Source organism: Leptodactylus fuscus, chromosome 1 (genome assembly GCF_031893055.1).
Source record: "Leptodactylus fuscus isolate aLepFus1 chromosome 1, aLepFus1.hap2, whole genome shotgun sequence".
Lineage (NCBI taxonomy): Eukaryota > Metazoa > Chordata > Amphibia > Anura > Leptodactylidae > Leptodactylus > Leptodactylus fuscus.
In genome coordinates, this window is record NC_134265.1 from 27,772,029 (window position 1) to 27,793,844 (window position 21,816).

A 21,816-nucleotide genomic window follows, 5' to 3' on the forward strand; every position below is an offset into this window, starting at 1 on the left:
GTGCTGGAATTGGAGGAGTGGCAGCTATAATAAGAAGATGAAAAAGAGCTTGACATAGTGAACGCTCCTCTTTAATCAGATTTTCAAAAAAAAAAAATTATATATATATATATATATATTTTTTTTAATCTGTATGTTCATTGTATGATTAAGAGAATGCCAGTTTTAGTAAGTGCCTGTATTTCCCATAATAGAACAATCCTAGTGCATCTGCTCTTATAGTTCTGTTGCGTCTTTCCTCTCTTGTTCCTCTTGGAAATTAATTCATTAAAAACCAAAAAAACCCTTGATGCTTTTTACTGTATATTGAATACTGGAGATGACCCCTAGACAGCCGCAGGATAGGAGGGTGTGCCTGGGCTATCTGGTGTACGTCCCCGCTATAGAGAAGCTTGGCAGCGGCTCCCAGCTGTGGCCCTAAGAGTTAATGTATATGCAGCTGGAACAAATACTATCACAGCTCAACTTCCTCAATTACTCAGATCTTTCAGCTTTCTATTGCCAGGTTTCGGAAACGTGACTCACTGTACGGGATCGCTCCATGCAAATCTCCTCTGCTCCGAGTATGGAGATTAGGAGGAACGCCATGAGCCTGGAATTTTTTTTTTTTTTTTTAAATTGCATTTATTTCTCTCCTTCAAAATTTAGTTTTAAATTTTAAATTTTTATTTTTTAAAAATTCAAATTCTGGCTGCGGGCCAACATCAGTATCCTGCATAGCCAGGTGGCGCCAACACCGCAGAGGGTTACGTACATCAGAGCTGCGTCCTCTTGGTGGTTAAGTTGGGGAGTACTTGGCTCACTGTCGCCCCCTACTGAGCTGAGGAAGGGAAACGACAACTTTGTAGAACACGTTTCTTGCCCACTGTTGTAGTTGCCGCTGAGAAGTCTCCTTCCACTATAGTCGTTTCTGATTCACTGAAAGATCTCAATGTATACGGTGAAAACGAGCCAATCCGAGCACAGATCTGCAGCCTATCAGATTATAGTTAATGGTTATTAATAAAAATAATTTTAATTTAATCCACAATTAAAGGAATTTATTGTGACATAAAACATGACAATTTTCAATAGAAATAGTTGACAAAACTCACTCCTGTGTGTAGATATGTAGTCACTATGGCGCCCCCTGCTGCTGTTTTGATTCTCCTTCAAAATGTTCACCTATACGTTCACATCTTTGCTGGGTTGTCCGTTATAGTCAATGAGTCTGCCATTCTTTTGTCTGTAATGGTGTCCGTCGGTGTCCGGGCACCGAAAGTCGACCGCTCCAACGCCAATGTGAACATAGCGTTGCGTGTCCAGTTCTGGTGAGAAGTCGTCAGATCTAGAATATGAGAAATCACACCTCTACTGTTAAAGGGATCCTATGATTGGATACCCTTTTTTTTTCCTCCCTAACACGTAGGAGTAGCCTTAAGGAAGGCTATTCTTCTCCTACCTTTAGATGTCTTTTCCGCGCCGCCATTCGATAGAAATCCCGCTTTTCTTCAGTATGCAAATGAGTTCTCTCGCAGCACTGGGGGTGGTCCCCTGCGCTCAAACAGCACTGGGGGCGTCCTCAATGCTGCGAGAGAACTCTCCAGCGCCGCCTCCATCTTCTTCTGGAACGCCCTGTCCCTGTGTCGTCTTCTCTCCTGGGTTTCAATCTTCTAGGCCTCAGGCAGAGCCGACTGTGCATGCCTGGGCCACAAGAAAATGGCTGCTCACACAGTAAGCTGGTGTAAGCCACCATTTTCTTGTGGCACCTGGCATGGGCAGTCGGCTTGGCCCGAGGCCTAGATTGAAACCCAGGATGGAAGAAGACACAGGGAGAGGCCGTTCCAGAAGAAGATGGAGGCGGCGCTGGAGAGTTCTCAAGCAGCATTGGGTACGCCCCCAGTGCTGCGAGAGAACTCATTTGCATACTGAAGAAAACAGGGATTTCTACCGATCGCCGGCGCGGAGAAGACATCTAAAGGTAGGAGAAGAATAGTCTTTCTTAAGGCTATTCCTACATTTTAGGGAGAAAAATAGGGGATCCAATGAATAGGATCCCTTTAAAGGGATTGAGCCACTGAGCATGTGCGACCACCAGCAGTGGTCGTTCTGAAAGGGAATCAAAAGAACAGCAGGGGGCGCCAGAAGATGAATCGAATAACATAGCACCTGTATTTATGAATATTTCCTGTTGGAAACTGCTGGTTTAATAGTGGGATAATCTATTGATTGGCGGGAAATTGGCGATATATTAAAAATTTTAAAGAGGCCTCTTTTTTTTTTTTTTTCTCAAATGAAGGAGAATGTATCTGTGTATTTGTGGGAAAGCAATGAGAATATGGGATAGTGAGGTGGTGGCCGCTGCGAGCCTCTTTAATGAGCTGTTTCTGTCCGGCGTCCAAGGGCCTTTGTTGTAAGGAGAAGCAGACGCTTTCATGTTGTAAGTGTTGCTTTTCTTCATTTGACGGTTCTTTTGTATCACCGGATGATCTGTAAAACATTGAGCTCTGCTAGAAGGGCTTCACCATAATTGCTTTTTCATTAGCTCGGAACATCTCCAGGGGGAGGGGGGAGAAAAAAAATCGGATTTTGCAATTGGGGCCGAGGGTGAAAAGGTCAGGACGCAACGTGCTTGTAACGTTAGAGGGCGAGACGAAAGCTCGCCCAGAGACTTCATTAATGGCTCTGCTTCTTTAAGAACCCAGAAAAAATTCTTCTACTCTCCAGATCCTCGTGTTTGTTTTACCCCGTTGCGTTCTCATTACCTCGCCTGTCCTAATGATCGGCTGCGTTCAGCAAATCCTCCTTTGGCGTTTCTCAAGACAAAAGTTTGGACGCGGGGTATTCTCCATCCACATCCAAAGCTACGCCTAGGTTGCAAAAAAAAGGAAGTGAGAATTGTGAATGCAGCTGTGGGTGTGATTGGAGTATGCCATTGCAGTTTGGAGCAATTCTTAATATTCTGTAATACTATCATGTATACTCCACTCACATCCAAAGCTGTGTTCGGAATTCCCCATTTCACTCTGTCTCTGCCTATCTGCTTGGTTAGGGTCTCCACATTATACCTTGGCGTGCTATATACTCAGCCTGATCCAGCAGATGTCAGCAGTGTCAAGTCATGGCGCTTGTAAAGCTCAATAGAGTTTTGAACACTGCTATGGATGTAACTGGTGCATGCAATGTGTTAAATGCAATGTGTTAAAGGAAGTTTGGAGCAACCTTTCTTTTTCTAGCAACTCTTAATGATCTTATAATAGATTGCATTCTATACTGCAGTCACATCTAAAGCTGCGTTCAGAATTTTACTGACTTCCTGTTGGCGTATTTCAGCGGCCTCATTGTCTCCACAGTGCGCGACAGCAAAGCGTACCATATGCAGACACTGATGTCGGAAATGTCACGTTATAAAGCTAACAGGAAGTCCGAGTGCAGCTTTGGATGCAATTGGAGTATGCCAGTTCAGTATATTATGGGATAATTGACGTCCTCACACTTGGCGAACAGCTTTTACCATCGTTTAATAAACTGTATCGGTATGCTCCAATCACATCCAAAGCTGCATTCAGAAGACTTCTGATATCTCGCCTGTCCCCTGTGCCAAGTCATGAAGCTTTAGTACTAACAGGGAGTCTGCAGAATATTAAATGCAGCTTTGGAAGTGACTGAAGTACTAAATAGGTACTAAGTCTGTTTGGATATATGTACTTAGCGGGGGTGCCCTCCCCATTTTTAGCCATAACATCTTTAAAAATTTCTTGCGTTTTTGCCATCTTTTAACCAAAACCGGGTGACTCCATTTCAGTGCCTAGTACTTTGAGGCAGTGTGTCCTCTGTCTTGGGGGTTATGGTTGACTAAGATTATCTCCTTCTTCTCTATTTCTGGTCTCATGTCTCCTACACTTCAAGAACATCTTCTCTTTTTACCAAGGAAACTTCAAATCCCCTTAAAGGGATTCTACCACTAAAACACATTTTTTTCTAGTTACCACGTCGGAATAGCCTTTAGAAAGGCTATTCGTCTCCTACCTTTAGAAGTGCTCTCCGCCGCGCCGTTCGTTCAAAATACCGGTTTGTACCTGTATGCTAACGAGTTCTCTCGCAGCGATGGGGGCGTCCCCATTGCAGCTCGAAAACCGACCGCAGCGCCGCCTCTATGGTCTTGCGTATCCTCCCCTTGCTTCTTCAGCGTCCTGTCGGAGGCCTTCGCAGTATGCTCTGTTCGGCGAAGATTGCCGAACGTACTGCGCATGCGCGAAATTGCAGTGCCCGCACTATGGCTGGGACCGCAATTTCGCGCATGCGCAGTACGTTCGGCAATCTTCGCCGAACAGAGCGTACTGCGCAGGCGTGCAACAGGACGCTGAAGAAGCAAGGGGAGGACACCGAAGACCAGAGAGGCGGCGCTGCAGTCGGTTTTTGAGCTGCAATGGGGACGCCCCCATCGCTGCTCCTGCGATGGGGGACGCCCCCATCGCTGCGAGAGAACTCATTAGCATACCGGTACAAACCGGTATTTTGAACGAACGGCACGGCAGAGAGCACTTCTAAAGGTAGGAGACGAATAGCCTTTCTAAAGGCTATTCCGACGTGGTAACTAGAAAAAAATGTGTTTTAGTGGTAGAATCCCTTTAAAGGGGTGTTCCAGTTAATTTTTTTTTTTAACCCCTAGAAAGGCCTAAAATAAGAGTACGGATAGGGATGTATTAGGGAGTCTTCATTTGGATCCACGGTCTTCTTGACCTTTGACCAGCACAGGAGCATCTCGGCCAATCAGTGACTGAGTAGTGATGTTCTGCTCAAACAGAGGATTGGGGATTGGCCACTGATTGGCTGACGGGCTCATACTATAAAGACTGGGGACCCGAACTCGGACTCCTCGGCTCATCTTTCTGTCCAACCTCTACACCTATGCCTCCACCCGTGCCCTTTCCCCATTGAATGTCATATGAATGTATAACTCTCACCCACCACGCTCTCCGCTCTTCCCTAAATTTTCTCCTGTTTTTATATGGCACTCTACTCATGGTCTACATTTGACCAACCATTCGAAGATTAACCGTAATCTTCCAAAATCTGATCTTTTCTTGCGCTGCGCTTGTCCCCTGGAATGTTCTACCCCGGGCAATCAGATGAATTTCCATCATCCACTCGTACCTTATGGAGTGTGATGGGACTATGTAAATAAAGGTGGTTATATGGAATTGACTGTGTGTTCTTTAGGGCAGAGGTACCCCGCTATTTTTAGTAACGGTCCAATTGACCTGTGTCTGCCATCACATGAAGATCGGAGTTACACACGTCTGGTAGTCACATGTGTTAAGACATACCCCAGTCCCTTTGGGCCCCCATACAGTAGTGCCCTCCTAGTGTTGAAGCTGTTCTTAGTGCCCTACGTATGGTGCCCTACAAAGTATAATTCCCCAATATATCCCCCACACAGTATAATGCCACCTTCGTTCTCCCACACAGTATATTTGCCTCTTAGTGGCCTCCACATAGTAAAATGCCCTTTTAGTTCTGTGTTCACAGTATATTACCCACCACAAACCCAGTATAATGACACCATAGCGCCCTCCGCATATCCCATTGGTGTGCCCACACAGTGTAATACCAGAGTTTGCCACTTGAGTACAGAAAATGCCACCAGTTCTACATCTTTTTGCATTCTGGCGTCTCTGCAAACCCCATGACGGTTCCCCAAAAACCACTTTGTACAACGCTGGTTTCAGAGCAGCTGTCTTACGAGGGTGCAGGGCTGTATTTGCTTCTGTCTGACGCTTGTGATGTATTGTGCGGCCTGTACTCTTCCCTGATCTCCGCTTAGTAGAACAATGTCGCCGTACAATGTGTAGGCATTTACGGCGACGCTGTCTTCACAATATATCTGCATAGAATGGAGGGACCTTGAGGTGCATCGGAAACTACAGAGTATATGGCGACCATACAAAAAGCTTACCTCTAATAGGGATAGCTATAGAAAGGAGGACCTCACTCCCCCCCTCTTACTATAGAACGCGCGGCGCTCTGGCCTTGGCGATGTATTCTACTGCTTTGAAAGGTTAACATTGTGTCGCCGTATTCCTTCCTCTTCCTATTACAATACTTTCCTTCTGCCATTGTTCCGGGATTGTTTTCAACAGTTTCTGGTAAAGCTGGGTGGCAGTTATTATGTTCTCTGTGTCCAGAAAAGCTGGGTGACGACTCTTGTGAACTAGGTTTTTTTTTGGGATGTTTTATTTCAGGAAATTAACCCCCCCTCTTTCTTTTGTCTGCAGGGATATCACCCACTGCCCCACGAAGCAGAGATAGCACACACCAAAAAACTATTCCGAAGGAAAAGAAACGATCGGAGGTAAGAACGCCGTTATATATACAATGTATCACTCAGGTCTGTATTATTGCTTTGGAATTCTGGTCCTGAAACTGGAAGCTCAGGATGAACACTGGGTCTAGGTGTCTTCTGTGTAGGTATGTGCTGAAGTGGAGAAACTATGGAAGAAGTGAGGAAAGTAATGTATGCACTACTAGCAGTACCCGCGCCTTCGTCCACGGCCCGTCACCCCCTGCGCGAGTCACCTCCACACTCCACTGTGTACCTGTGGCCCCTCCCCCACCCTGCTCCAGCGTCGAGGCTGTACCTCCACGGTGGTGCCCCCGCGGACGCCACTACTGGCCACGCGCACCAGCAGGTCCCCTCTGCCGCACGTGACACATCATCAGACTGTCAAACCCCGGCGGGGAGGTCCCCCCACTGCACTCCCTGCGGGCGTAGTCTACAAAATCCTACCTCCAACTCAACTTACACTTCCTCTTTTCGCCCCAACCCCTGCACCCTCAAAGGCCACACTACCTGCAGCCGGCAAACCCGCACCAGCAGGCCGACACCTGCTCCGCTGCACTGCCAGACGCCTGGCTAGGGAGCGCAGGCTGACTCACCATGTACATGCTGGGGAGGCATGCGTGCCGCGTCAGGCACAGCAACCAGCATGAGCTTTACCTCCGCAGAAGGCTCTTCCGCAGGCTATACAGTGCTCTCCGCCGCATGGGTGGTAGCGCAGCCGCGTACTACGTTGGTATCGTTGGTATTGTTGGTATGATGTTCGTCGCGCACTGGATGACTCGCCCCGCCCACACTTCCCCAGCAACGTATGGGCCCGTTCTGCTGTCACTGCGGCCTGGCCACACACCGGCATGCACCAATAGGAGGCCCGTCGACTTGCTGTGCTGATGTCATGTCAGGTCCTGCAGCGGAGCCGGACACAACTTTAGCCGGTCGTGGTGGCGAGTTCGGGGGAGTGAGCAAGATGGCAAGTAGCCTATGTCTCCTTCCTGCACAATCTGTAGGCATGTGTGGAATTTCAGACCAATCCATTCAGCCGTTTGGCTGTGATTGAGGAACAAACATCCAAACAGACAAACTTTCACTTTTATAATATTAGTAAGGATAGGGCAGATCCTAGAATTGGTCTTCGGGTGTGGGGGGGTGCCTTGGATTTAGGAAAAATTGGCTAGAAAATGTGATTAAAGATGAAAAAAACATAAAACTAATAAATTACTATACTCCTCTATCCAATATCTCTCCCCAATCTTTAGATCGGTGGGGGTTGGACACCGTGCCCCTATGTTATGGCTGCACAACCCCAGCCATGTATTATGGTTGTGCGGCTGCGCTCCCATGCGCCTGTAGCCCCCCACCAATGACCATGACATTGCGCCAAAGTGCTAACTTGCATAATGACAAAATATCTTGACAACGGAGACCCCAATTCACATCTGTGTTTGAGTTAGGTGCCCCTGACCTATCCCTCTAAGGGGCTGTGGTGATATTTTGGGGTCTGTAGACCGATCCCCTTTCGTGTTTCCATACAGTGCTGCAGAACGTGTCGGTGCTGTATACTGAAATAACCGCTGCCTCCGTCCTGCTGCTCTCTGCTTTCCCAGTGTGGCACGATCTGTCTCGGGGCCACATGTACATAAACTAAACCACAATTTATTCTTCACGGTTTGTTTTGAACTTTTTCCTCCCCCCCCAAATTTTTAATTCAGAAACAGATTCTGCTGTTTTGGTTCTTTGTAGATCTTCATGGATCTCATTTTGACCTTGGGGGCAGGAGGGGGTCGGGTGCGAGTATGGCTGGGCAGCGGCACACTGTACATCCTTTATATCCTCACACATGCTCTCCATTACCCCAGATCTGTCTCCTTCCCATAAAGAGAAACTTTTTCTTCTTAATATGTCAAATTTGTGCTCGTAACTCGTTTTATTCCTTCTTGTGATTAAAGGCCGCTCATTTACAGCCATTCTTCTCCGCACATGATTTGGACGGGAGCCAAAAAAAACTTTCTGAGCAGATGCGCCGGCCTGACACAAACCAGGTCTGTGGCGTGCACGCGCTCAGTGCTACGCTATCCTGCGCGTCTTGGGGTTAAGACATGTCATTTGGGATGTGTGGTTTTCTCCTTCGTCAGTGAACCAGCAGGTACAGAACAATCGGTCTTGTAGGTGTGGCTGTGACAACTAATCCCCCTTACTCATTGCCAAGATGGAAGATGTGGAATTAATAAAGCGGGGGGCTCCTTGGATGTGATACTGGGGACACTGGTGGGTCACTGACTTGGAGGTTCCCATACCTTACATAGACTTCAATGGAGAATAAGGGACCGGGCACCCTTACTTATGAGATATTCCATAAGGAGTTGTCTCAAATTTGGAAACCAATTATCAAGGGGAGTTCTTCCTTAGGCCGGGTTCAGTCGAAGTTCTTTGGACCGGGTTTTGCGGCGGAGGCCGGCTCAGAATCCAGTCCAAAAAACCGGCTAGCCGCGACTGGATGCCGGTGCAGTGCATACAGTGCACCGGCATACATTCACGCCATTCCACTCCGGATTAGGCCCTAACAAATGGCCCTAGTCAGGAGGGAATGTCGTGAGGCAGACGTCTGCGGAATGCGCCTGAAGAAAGGGCATGTCGCTTCTTTTTTTCTTGCGAGCGGGAACATACAGCTCGCAGAAAAAGGAAATGACCACCTCCGATTGAAGTGAGTGGATTCCGCTTCAAAATCCAGTCCAAAAAACCCCGGCCTTAAAGGGGTTGTCCAGGATATACAGTTTTGCACAAGGAGGAAACCAAAAGAAAAATCCACTCACCTTTCCCCGTGCAGATGAGGCCTGGACATATAAAGTTAGTCTGAAACTGCATCATATCATGTTGGGGTAATGTGGGAGCGGAAACAGAGGAGGGTTTGTTTTAGGGGTTCTAACTACGGAAGGCTTTACATTAGGAATTGGGATAGACCTGTCTGAAAAGATGCGTCTTTAGTTTGCGCTTGAAACTGTAGAAATTAGGAGTTAATTTGATTGTCCGGGGTAGAGCATTCCAGAGAAGTGGTGCAGCTTGGGAGAAGTCTTGTATACGAGCGTGGGAGGTTCAGGATCCTCTTGTATTAGGCAGAGCACAGAGCTGCTAAGATTCGCCACTTCGGAGGACCCAGCATGTCTATGGTTTATACAGACAGCCCATTTATTTCTATAGGTGTCATGTAGGGTGCTGTAGAGGTATCAAGCAATGGCAGACACCACGTATTCCAACCTATTAGGGCTGGTGTATCATGTGGCGCGTAGTAAAACTGACGCATCTTGGGCTTTCTCAGATATGATCGGACGTAGATGTGCACTATAGTTTGCACCCATTTCTGGTGCACGTTATAGTAAATGTCAGTCCATAGGAGGACCCCATTACTTTCTCACCTTTTTAGCATGACGTGTGCTCCTTGTATTCCTGGTAACAGTATGGTTTATACAATGTTATCTCCACGACCACACCTTTTCCTATGCCAGTGAATAAGCATCAGACTCCACCCCTGGATCTTACTTCTCTAGCCTACCATTGGCTTCCTTCATAGCCTTATGTCCTCTAAGCTCCTCCCAGATATTCAAAATGGCTGCTGGGAATGAGGCATGATGGGAACGTAATAAAATATAATATAAGCTACTTTTTAGATTCCTACTTTACAGTTCTCAAGCCTGATCTGTAGGGGGCAGTATCCGTGTTATGTGGGGTTTTCTTTTAAAGGGGTATTCCCATAACTCTTGTTCTGCCTCCTGCAGGGCTTTTTTCTCTCTTCACTTCCTGAATTTCTCGGCACAATGGTGGGCGGGGTTTCACTTGCTCTGCTATCTGCTGCGTTTGCAGTCAGTAATGAGGGATTGGTTGTAAATGCATTACCACAGTATAAAGCTGATGTAGCAGAGCTGGATTTGAGTCAGCTTGCATTACATAGAGAGGTAACGGACTCCATATCTCAGCCCTTATCAGCCAAATTCCATTAAACCGGCTGATAAGTGGAAAAGCTGAAGATAGCACAGTCATCCCGGAGCTCTCACCTCCCCCCTCCCCTATCTGAGGAGCTCCATTGCTGCTTGTCACCCCCCTCCCCTCCTAAGAGCAGGCAGCTACTTCACTTGGGAACTGAGCAGATAAGCCCAGTGGCCATAGAAACGCAGTGTCAACAATGAAGTGAATAAATTAAGATAGCGGCCAAACAAAGAAGTTTTGATAAAGCAATGTATTTAGGAAAAGTCTTAAATCCACATAAACTAGCAGTATAGATAGGATGCTTTTCATGGGACATCCACTTTAAAGGGATTTTCTAGACTTAATAATTGATAACCTATCCCATCAATTAAAGACCACTAGGGGTCTGACATCCGACTGGTTGAAGAGGTTGCAGTGTTCGGGTGAGCGATGCTGCCTTGTCGCTACTTACCAGGCACAGTGCCGTGCATAGTATAGTGTCTATACTTGGTATTGCAGCTCAGTCCATCCACTGGAATGGGACTGAGGTATGTTCAGGTCATGTGACGATGAACGTGATGTCGCATGGCCTATGAAGAAGGAGCAGCACTTGAGGCCTCTCCAATTTGATGACCTACCCTATCCAGTAATAAGTCCTGGAAAACCCCTTTAAATGCCTGTGTTTCTGCTACATGGTGCACATATTGTGTCCTTGGTGCATGTCATGTATCCAATCCTGTGTCGCCCCCCTACCCCTCCTCCTCCCCTTCCCCGGCCTGTGAAGCTTCATGGAAAGCTTTATAGAAATTATATACTTAAAACCACGGAAAATGGTCTGTTTTTCATTTCCTTCCCCAAATTATACAGGACGCTGTGGAACATGTAAGAGCCATATAAATACATTGTAACGATGGACGGCTTTATCGAGGGCGCTCAACACCAGGCCATGTGTACTCCGCAGCACAAAACCCTAAGTCTTGCTTTTTCCAGGCAATTATAATAATAACTTTTTGCATTAGTGTATTGTCTGTGCCTTGTGTGGGTTCTTCAGGATCTAGAATAATGGGGTCTCATGGGGTTACTTATAATGTGACCCCGTTTATCAGGGTAGCAGAGGGCTATAGGTTCACAGTGTGGGTTCTGGTAAAGAGAAGGGGACTATTGGGTTGGATCAGATCTAGTATCATGGGCACTGCCAGAATAGATCATTATAGAGCCGTGAGCCAGAGGTGGCACTCAGAGTCCTCTCTGTGGGCACCCATCTGTGGAACAGATTAATACTGTGTGTGGGCCACTGTGGAGCAAATTGTACTATGTGGGAGCCACTTTGAAGCAGATTATACTGTGTGGGGGCCACTGCATAAGAGCCACTGTGGAGCACTTTGTACTGTGTGGTGGCTACTGTCAAGCAGATTGGACTTTGTGGGGGCCACTGTGGAACAGATTAGACTGTGTAGGGTTCACTGTGGAGCAGATTGGACTGTGTAGGGTTCACTGTGGAGCAGATTGGACTGTGTAGGGTTCACTGTGGAGCAGATTGGACTGTGTGGGGGCCACTGTGGAGCAGATTGGACTGTGTAGGGTTCACTGTGGAGCAGATTGGACTGTGTGGGGTTCACTGTGGAGCAGATTGGACTGTGTAGGGTTCACTGTGGAGCAGATTGGACTGTGTGGGGGCCACTGTGGAGCAGATTGGACTGTGTAGGGTTCACTGTGGAGCAGATTGGACTGTGTGGGGTTCACTGTGGAGCAGATTGGACTGTGTAGGGTTCACTGTGGAGCAGATTGGACTGTGTGGGGGCCACTGTGGAGCAGATTGGACTGTGTAGGGTTCACTGTGGAGCAGATTGGACTGTGTGGGGTTCACTGTGGAGCAGATTGGACTGTGTAGGGTTCACTGTGGGGCAACTTGAACTGTGTGGGAGCCCTTCACTATTTATATCACACGATATCTGTTTTTATAGCAGACATGTGATATTAGTACAGGGTGTAATAACATTGCATGGTCGCTATAACCCAGATCTTTGCAATGTAAATAATAAACATTAATTGTTCAAAATTACCAAATGCAGTACAAAGTTGTTTGCAATATTGAAAGCCCTGTAAAGGCCCATTCACACGACCGTATTTTGCGTGTTTACTTAATTGTCCGAGATTGTGGATCCGCACAGTATTAAGGTTAAATTGCCGTGTTGGCACTTTGTGATAAATTAGTGGGGTTCGGGTTGCAATTTGGGCACTTGGTTTCTAAAAGGTTCCCCATCACTATCATAGAGTAAAGTTAGAGACCCCCATGACATGGGTAACTAGCGGAGAACAGGAGGCAGAACTACTCGGGCATCAGGTGTTGGTTCTGTGACTCAGCAGAATACGGGATCCCCCACTACAGTACTTAGTCCCAACACTGTTGCCCACATATTTTTTCCTTCCTGCACACACAGCTTTGACACTTGTGTCCACTGACCTCCACAAAAGCTGCCTTCATGTTTGCTACCTGTATACAGACTGTTCTTTCCATACTCTGCTCTGCTTTACTCACATTTTCCCCCACCACTCTCAACTTTGCTACATCCACTTTCGTGCACACACTCGGCACTTCTACATCCACTCTTTCCCCCACACACTAAGTTCTGCTATGGCACCACCTGGTGTTCAAAGTGTATAACCATGTGCACGTCCACCTAACTAACTGAGTGCTGATGGACACACATGCTCAGTCACTCTCCTCACAGCCAGTCTCTGTATAGTGATCCTCTGTTCACTGCAGGGTGAAATATAAACCTTGTCAGCTGCCAGAGGCAGAAGTAGACTGATTCCTTCCAGCCTTTCAGGACTTTATTATGAAAATTCTTGCAGTAACCCCTTTAAACTGATCTGTGTAGATGTTGCAGAGCTAAACTGGTCTGTGTAGATGTTGCAGAGCTAAACTGGTCTGTGTAGATGTTGCAGAGCTAAACTGGTCTGTATAGATGTAGCAGAGCTAAACTGGTCTGTGTAGATGTAGCAGAGCTAAACTGGTCTTTGTAGATGTTGCAGAGCTAAACTGGTCTGTATAGATGTAGCAGAGCTAAACTGGTCTGTGTAGATATCGCAGAGCTAAACTGGTCTGTGTAGATGTTGCAGAGCTAAACTGGTCTGTGTAGATGTTGCAGAGCTAAACTGGTCTGTGCAGATGTTGCAGAGCTAAACTGGTCTGTGTAGATGTTGCAGAGCTAAACTGGTCTGTGCAGATGTTGCAGAGCTAAACTGGTCATGCAACTTTTTGCAGTCAGATTGCGGTAATGGATGACCATGTGATAGGTGGCGGTGTTGGGTCTTCCATTATGAGAGCGGCTCTTTAGTTTCTCTCTACTCTGGCTAATACAGGGGGTGTCACAAGTTGGTTCCCCTACCTCCATGACATCCTTATGCCACCTATAGGGTCACTGAAAAAAAGACCTCTTTTAAAGGGGTTTACCAGGATAAGTGTAACAGCGCCACCTTTGTCCATAGGTTGTGTCTGGTATTACACCTTAGCACCATTGAAGCTGCTCTGTGAATCACAGTATTTCTGACTTTATATTCCTGCATCAGAGAGACCAGGATGAACATTGCAGGGGGATATAGATATTTTTTTCAAATTCTTTATTAGTCCCCCCTGCAGTGATTCCAGGAATAGCTCTGTACGAGTTTAGCGTCTGGCATAAGGAGTGCGAGCGACGGCGCACGTACTTTTGCAGAAATCAAAAAAGCACCATTCTTGAGCAATAGGGGAGAAGGAAATAATCCAGAAATAGCTAAGTGTTCATTCAGTAATCTGCGCTTCCCGGGTGTGTTCTCTTATTATTACCCCAAATGTTGGAAGGAAATGGGATTTATAGAAGTGCAGACACATCCCGAGAAAGACGAGACGTGGGAAAGTCTGTGCACAAAGAGCCGCTCTCCCTATAGCGCACACCATTGTCTGACTGACGTGATGTCTCTTATAGAAGCTTGGGACCAGTGAGCCGGGGTAACGGGGGAATCAGAGAAATTTGGGAAATTGCAATCATTGTAGAGCCAAAAGTTCTGCAGCTTCTAAAATACTTTCTATAAGTGATGGCAATCTCAGTACAGCACTACCGTATATGTATGTGCCATAGAAATAAACTCCTCTGCATTTACAAGATTGGGGCGCCGGTCATGGAATGCACTGGCATTTCATTCATGTGCAGGGGGGCCCCATTCTCCTCCTCACGGGGGGTGTCAGGGATCAGACTCCAGCAATCTGTCACTTATTCTCCATCAAGTATCTTTCATGATAAAATCTCTTTACTATTTAATGACTGTATCCTAAAAGGGATAGGGATGCAGCGTCCGTTTTTTTTTTTGTTTTTGTTTTTTTTTTGCAAAACCGTTTTGCATCCATGGGGCGGTGTTTTCAGGGGTCCCTCGTAGATTTAGAGGAGTTGTGTAGAACTTTGAAAACATGGCTGCCTTCTTCTCAGGAAGTGACATCATGTCCGTTGGTCACATTAAAATGAATGGGACTGAGCTCCAGCATGGCCGTGTGACCAGTGGACATGAGGTCACTTCCTGAAGAATCTCTCCTTTGAAGGAGCTGTGAAAATTGCCAAAAATAGGATATGTCCTTCAATTAGCCCCTTAGAAATACCGGTTTTAACCGGTATGCAAATGAGTTGTCTCACAGCAATGGGGCGGGCCCCAGCGCTCAAACGGCGATGGCGTCCCCACTGCTGCCAGAGACCTCTCTCCAGTGACGCCTCCATCTTCAACAGCAACAGTGTCTTCTTCCGGCTGGGGTCACACTCCACTCAGTACGCAGTACGCTCCTGCAGTTCTACGGAGAACTACAGGAGCGTACTGCGCAAGAGCGGAGTGTGACCCCAGCCCGAAAAAGACGCAGTTGCTGTTGAAGATGTCGGCATCGCTGGAGAGATGTCTCTGGCAGCAGTGGGGACGCCCCCATCGCCGTTTGAGCGCTGGGGCCCGCCCTCATTGCTGCAAGAGAACTCATTTGCATACCGGTTACAATCGGTATTTCTAAGGAACATCCACGTCTAAAGATGAGAGACGAATAGCCTTTCTTAAGGCTATTCCAACGTGGTAATTAGAAAAAATATGGGTTTAGTGGTAGAATCCCTTTAAACATGGCTGTGTGATGTGTCTTACAAAAATGGCTGTCAATTGGCCTCCTACACACTGGAGAATATAGTCCGGAAGATATGGTCCATATAATGGTTGGATCTCCTAGCCCCAAACCCAGCCAGGGGACCCGGACTTTGAACATTATAGTAATGTCCTTGGAGTCCCTTCCTCCCCGCGACTCTACTTTTCCATACTATATACAGTATTTCTCACGTGGTCTTTTAGATCTTCCCAGTACTGCATGAGAGGAGAACACCAAGTTGATGGTTTTATCATCTGGAGATCTTCCACCAAAGGTCACCTCGTGTGATAATGGACACCAAAGCCTTCTGCATTATAATAAATAAAACCATTAAAATGTGATCACCCTCAAAGTTCTGGGAAGGGAATAGAATCAGCCAGAATAATACAGAACGCGGGAAATTCTTAGATAGAGGTCAAAAGTTGGAAAAACCAGAATGGGGCGATCACCTTGTGGTTCCTGTTATACAAGGTGGAGACAGATGATGGTGGTGGCATCTAGACATGACTAGAGTCAGATGATTCTAGTCATGTCTAGATGCCACCACCGTCAGAAGCAAAAATTCACCTATGGGTGGAATGTATACAGTACGGCCTCCTGATGTCAGGGGTCATTGCCAGGGCAGAACCCATTTTTGGGATCCCTTCTTACTCCAGTAGGGTGGCTGCCAAGCTCTGGAGATGCGTAGTCTATGCAAACCATCCTATGGCCCGAGGGGGCTCCAGACACCTGCCACAGTAAATTGCTAGCAGAAATTTTAGATTTAAGGGACATCTCCAAATGGTAGAAATTTAGAGAAGATCACGTCTCGCACAGGATGGGACCTCGTGTTGGTGTGCAGGGGGGACGACGACGGATGTTGCCATCTGGTCTTTGGTGTGATGCGAAAAACCAAACAAAAACAGCTACAAAAGAATTCTATATTTATCCTTTTGCCCCAGTGGTCGCCGACATCTGGGTCCTCCTCGAGCAGCTGCACTTGACACCATCGAGCTAATACTACATAACCGCGATGGCTGCAGGAAGAGCAGATTGTGATTTTACAAAAAGATCATAAGTAAAAAAAGAAAATTAAAACATTCTTCTGAATTCGGCCACCGGCACGTCGGAGCTCACATGTGTTCCTTATTTACCGCGAGGTCGTTTTGATTTACACACAATTGTGTTCCTCTCGGCAAGAAAACAGGAAGTCCTGGTCCTTTTTTTTTTTTTTTCTTTTTTTCTATTTTTTTTTTCTTTTTGTTTTCTTTTTTTTTTCTTTTTTCAGTTTTTTTTTCTTTTTCCTGCTTTTCAGCAAATGTGATGGTTTAAGTAAAGTACAAACGATTTATTCGTGACTGAAAAGTAAAAGTTAAAAAAAAAAAAGTCTCCGCTTTTATTAATTCATTTGAAGCTGGGACAAAAAAACACAGACGTAATTGCCGGCTGTTTTACGGCGACCTAGATTGGAGAAAGATGTGGCGAGGCTACCTCTGGGCGCTTTAATGGGTTCCTTCAGACATCACAGGGGTTGCCTTTCCTGGAATTTTTTTTTTTTTTTTTTTTTTTTTTTTTAGGTTTCAGGAGCGGTTTGTAGGTTTTTGCAGAGAAGAAAAAGAATAGGAATGACATATAGGTGCCCAAAAATTTTTAAAAAAATATTTTTGATTTCCCCCTTTCCCATTTGAATGTCATGAAATCACTCTGATCACTAATCCTAATAATAGAACGACACTTTCCCGTTCTGTAGGGGGTTTTCTTTGCAGCAGTCTCCACAGACTGGGTTACAATAGACGATAACACCTCTATAGAGAATACCACTGGCCCATCGTTGCATCCACTTTTGTCAATAGATGATGTCATAGCTTATGTCCGCCACCCTATGGACGCTGTAAAGCGTATCACTAATTGCTGTAACAGAGCAGAGGAGAAGCTCGGGCAAGATGGCCGCTCCATAGTCAAAAATCTACGATGAGAAAATAAAAACTGGTTAGAAAAAAAGTAATTTAATTGGTTTTAAAACATTTTAGAAAATTTATAATAGATAGACTCCTACACGTCTGGTCCATCTTAAATATTTACCATGGACGGCGGCTTCTACGTTTCTCGGAAATGCCAATGTATTTAGGCTAGCGGCGTAACGTAAACATGATAACACATGGACAAACACGTCTGCTTCTTGTGATACTGACAACCGCTGGCTCAGTTATACCATTTAATACAATTCTGGAGCGTCTTCTTTTCTTAGAACTCTGAATTGTGACATCCCTCAGTTATTCCTCCTGGCAATGCATAATTAAGTTGACGGCAGGGTGATACAGTGGTGACCCCACAGACCGGTCGAGTCGGACTGTGCAGGGACGCACATCTTTGACAATGGGAATAACCGAACACAAAGTCGGACATGTGTCCGGTAGAAAAAAAAACCTTTCACCGCGGAGAGCACAAAAAACTCACCAGCGCTCACGGCCAGACACGTTTCCGTCTTCTGAAAACGGAAATCTAGCGCTGGTGTGAACCCAGCGTAAACCTGCATCAGGCAATACCATATTAAATGTCACATAAAAATTGGCAGTATTAGCATTTTTTCTTCATTTACTTGGAAATAATTAAAAAAAAAAAAAAATTGTAGAAAATAAAAAATAAAAAATCATAACACACATACGGAGTATTGCTGTGTCCGTAATGACAATTGCAATGTTGTTCCCCCATCACGGGACGGGGAAACATGCCAGAATGGCATTGATAAAAACATCAGGTCTCCCTGCAAAAAATAAGCCCTCACTTCATTCCATTGACAAAACATAATTGATCAAAAATTTACAGCAACTGTGTCAAAATCGCTCTTCCTATTTCAGCGTACTTTATGTTTTCACAATATGGATGGACATGGACTGTCCTTATTGTCGCCTCTTATACGATGACATTTTTCGGCCTCATCCCTTTTGGATATCTCAGGACAGATCTCTCTGAAATCTCAGGACAGATCCTTCCATTAAGCTTCCCGGCTATTTGTAGCCTTTCATAACTTTCTATTAATGCCCGACATGAGGGCCGCTCGGACTGATATAGCCGCGGGCAGGAATGTGACTGGTAATAGATTTCAGGAGCGAGCGCGTTATTCTTAGTTAATGGGAAAGTGTTTTACAACTGATGCTGATCTGTAATTATATGGCTGCTACATTCCCGAAAATGTGCGGAAACCAAATCCAAATGTCAAAAATGCCAGACTGTAAAAATACCCCCATGTGAGGAGTCAGCATACGGGGCGAGGTGTCATAATCATGAATAATGCAGCGGACGGGACCATGACGCCACTGGCCCTAATAGAATTGATGATGTATGCAGGCATAAAAGATGACCAGCCATGTACTTAACAGCTAGATATGCAGCTCCGTATCAAGGTCATTGGGGGTAATGTTGCAGGTTGGCGCTTCGCAAAGACCTTGTGCAACGTTTTTCCCCTAGAGTGATAGGAAAACCACTAAACTGAAACTTTCTATGAAAAACACTGGCCAGGGTAGTGAGCCACTGTCAAAGTAATTGGGAACAAAGTTGCAGGTTGGCGCTTCACAAAAACTTCACGCACCTTCCCCCACCTAGAATGAGATGAAAGCTATTAGATGGAAACTTTCTATGGGGAACATTGTATGGGACAGCTTGATTACTTGTCTAAGTGAAGGTTATTGGGAACAATGTTGCAGGTTGGCGCGTCACAAAAACTTCATGCACCTTTTCCCCCCTTCCTAGAATGAGATGAAAGGTATTCTATGGGGAACATTGTATGGGACAGCTTGATTACTTGTCTACATGAAGGTCATTGAGAACAATGTTGCAGGTTGGCGCTTCACAAAAACTTCATGCACCTTCTTTCCCCTTAGAATGAGATGAAAGCTATTAGGCTGAAACTTTCTATGGGAACACTGTATGGGGCAGCTTGATTACTTAAGTCTACATGAAGGTTATTGGGAACAATGTTGCAGGTTGGCGCTTCACAAAGACTTCATGCAAATTTTTATCCCACAGAAAAACAAGAAAGCTGATAATGGCAGATGAAAATCAAGATTTGAGATGGGAAACGGTAAAAGTGCATGACTAAAGTTGCAGGACTGTGTTTTTGAGCCTTCATGCAATTTTTCACTTTTCTAACGTCCAGGTGACCCTGCAGACAACAGTGATCCACGTGTAGAAAAGTGGGGGATTTACATTACTTAGAAAGCAAAAGGTAGTGTCACAAAAACAGAATCACTAATTCGAGGCAATTTGTATATAAAGCGTATAAACCATATTAACTGCGATCACCATACATTTATACACTGTATTACTGTAGACCCCAGAGATGTCCCTGACAACTGGGTGGGAGGGGGCACTTCATTAGGAATGGCATTTCCTACCGCTTTCTCGATCCAGCCTCTTAATTCAGGTACACCATAGGTTGTTCTGTGCGTCGAAAATTAAATTTATGCCAGAGTAGGTGAGCAGGGCGCGTAAGTAGCGCATTTATGGCACGAAAAAGGGCCACTTCTATGCCCATGTATATCTGAAAACTGGCATAAGTGGGTTAGTAAATTCCTCCCGATGTGTGTCTCAAAATTTCTGTGCATGTGCCTTTTCAGTTTGTACCCGGTAATGCCGCATTCTTCCTGCGGAGGCACTGTTGGGAAATTGAGTCTTTGCTGTATCTGGTAATATTGGTTATGGTGGTCTATTGGTTGTGTCGCATTACAAGTGGATTTATGGTGGAGGTAGTCCTTTATTAAGGATAGAGTTTTTAGGCGCTCATGGTGTATGGGGTGGTCCAGGAGGGGGTTAGCTGTTGGCCAAACCAGCATCCATCCTATAGTCCTACAGCCTTGCACTGAAGATGTGCTATACAAGTCTAAAAGTGTATGGCCGCATTAAGTGTTGTGCTGTGAGTAGTGTTGCATTGTGTCAGGGTGTTGGGGGTGACGTTATGGTGTTTTGTACTATATTGGGGTGGCTATTTTATCAGGGATGATCACAGATCCATGGGCTCTAGTAACTGGCTCCCAGCCACCATATTGCACCTTCTGGTGTAGTATTGAACAGTAATATCATGTATATGGAGCAGAGGAAAAAAAATTCTCAATAGCCATTAAAATTCAAGAAGTTTGCAACTACGAAGGTCGCTCTGACTGCAAATTTATCATGTGAGGTCCTTTGGGATGCCGCACTGAGCTCGGCCGTTTCCCGGTTCCGTCACTTCTCGGCATCCTTTCTGTGAGGTCTCCAATGCTCCCCTGCCGTGAATGCAAATTGACTGATGGATCCTATATGTCTTGTGCTGCTCATTATTCATCTTGGCCTGTACCGCCCGCAAAGAATTAATGCAGGGCATCTCTCCTGCATGCAAAAAAATGAGGTCATTCTGAGCGGAGCAAAGGAACTTGTATAGCTAGTATACAGGAAGGTTTGGGATGTTTTACATGCAGAACTAGGCGATGAATGTATGATCGGTAGTGGGCCGACCTCAAATTGCCAAGACCCCTGTTCTAGAGAAGTTGGGAAGTTAGTGGTGGTAAGATCTGTGCCCGGACGCAGGATTCAGTCTGCAGGACTGGCACATAGACTTGCACTGGACTGGCATAATACGTGTGTGACCGCTGCTCCATTCAGATACCACCACCCAAGCATGTTGCGGACTTCCACCGATCATACAGTCCCTGCCTACCAGCTGTAGGAGGTGTATCAAGTGGCACTGTTCATTTATAATACGTTGCTGTATCGCACCCATGGGATATCTCGCAACCAAACAGGTTAAATTTGCTTCCTGCATGACACCCTAAATAATTACCCCTAGTGGTGAATGCAGGTATTACTTAAAGTGTACCTCCAATTTCTAGAAATGAATAAGGTTAAAGGGATATCGTCACTCCTTAGGGAGAGACGACCATATGGGTGTGTGGAGTCTTATTTAGCCATAGATGCTCCACTGTGAGGGATCATGGGAAGAATATGCAAATAAGTCTTCCATGATGTAAATAGGAAGACAGTGCCTCAGTCATGCAGCCCACTAGAGGGCGCTCCCTTTAACATCATGCCCGACCTTCCCAGAGGCCTTTGCTGCAATGATGTGGGATTTTACCAAGGACAGTCTCTCAGCCGAGGACAGCTGTTTCGATCTATTTGGATCTCTTCAGCCCGGCGTAGAGAAGACTGACTTGGCAGAGGTGAGAGGCTTCTAGACAGGGCTAAGGGGATATCGTCACTCCTTAGGGAGAGACCACCATGTAGGTGTGTGGAGTCTTATTAAGCCATACACGCTCCGCTGTGAGGGATCATGGGAAGAATATGCAAATCTGTCTTCCATGATGAATAGTGCAGGTGAATATAAAAAAAAACCCTCTGCAATACATCTTATTAAAGAAATCAGTTTCCTTCTCCACTGACA

The 21,816-nt window shown here is 45.8% G+C and overlaps 1 protein-coding gene across 1 annotated transcript in view; it reads left to right on the forward strand.

Annotated features, from left to right (window-relative positions):
- The window catches only part of CTIF (cap binding complex dependent translation initiation factor), a 145,485-nt gene that overhangs the window by 55,013 nt on the left and 68,656 nt on the right, over positions 1-21,816 (forward strand). The window contains exon 8 of the mRNA XM_075269003.1: positions 6,258-6,334. Within this exon, the coding sequence (XP_075125104.1) occupies positions 6,258-6,334 (77 nt within the window). The remainder of the gene's footprint in view (positions 1-6,257; positions 6,335-21,816) is intronic.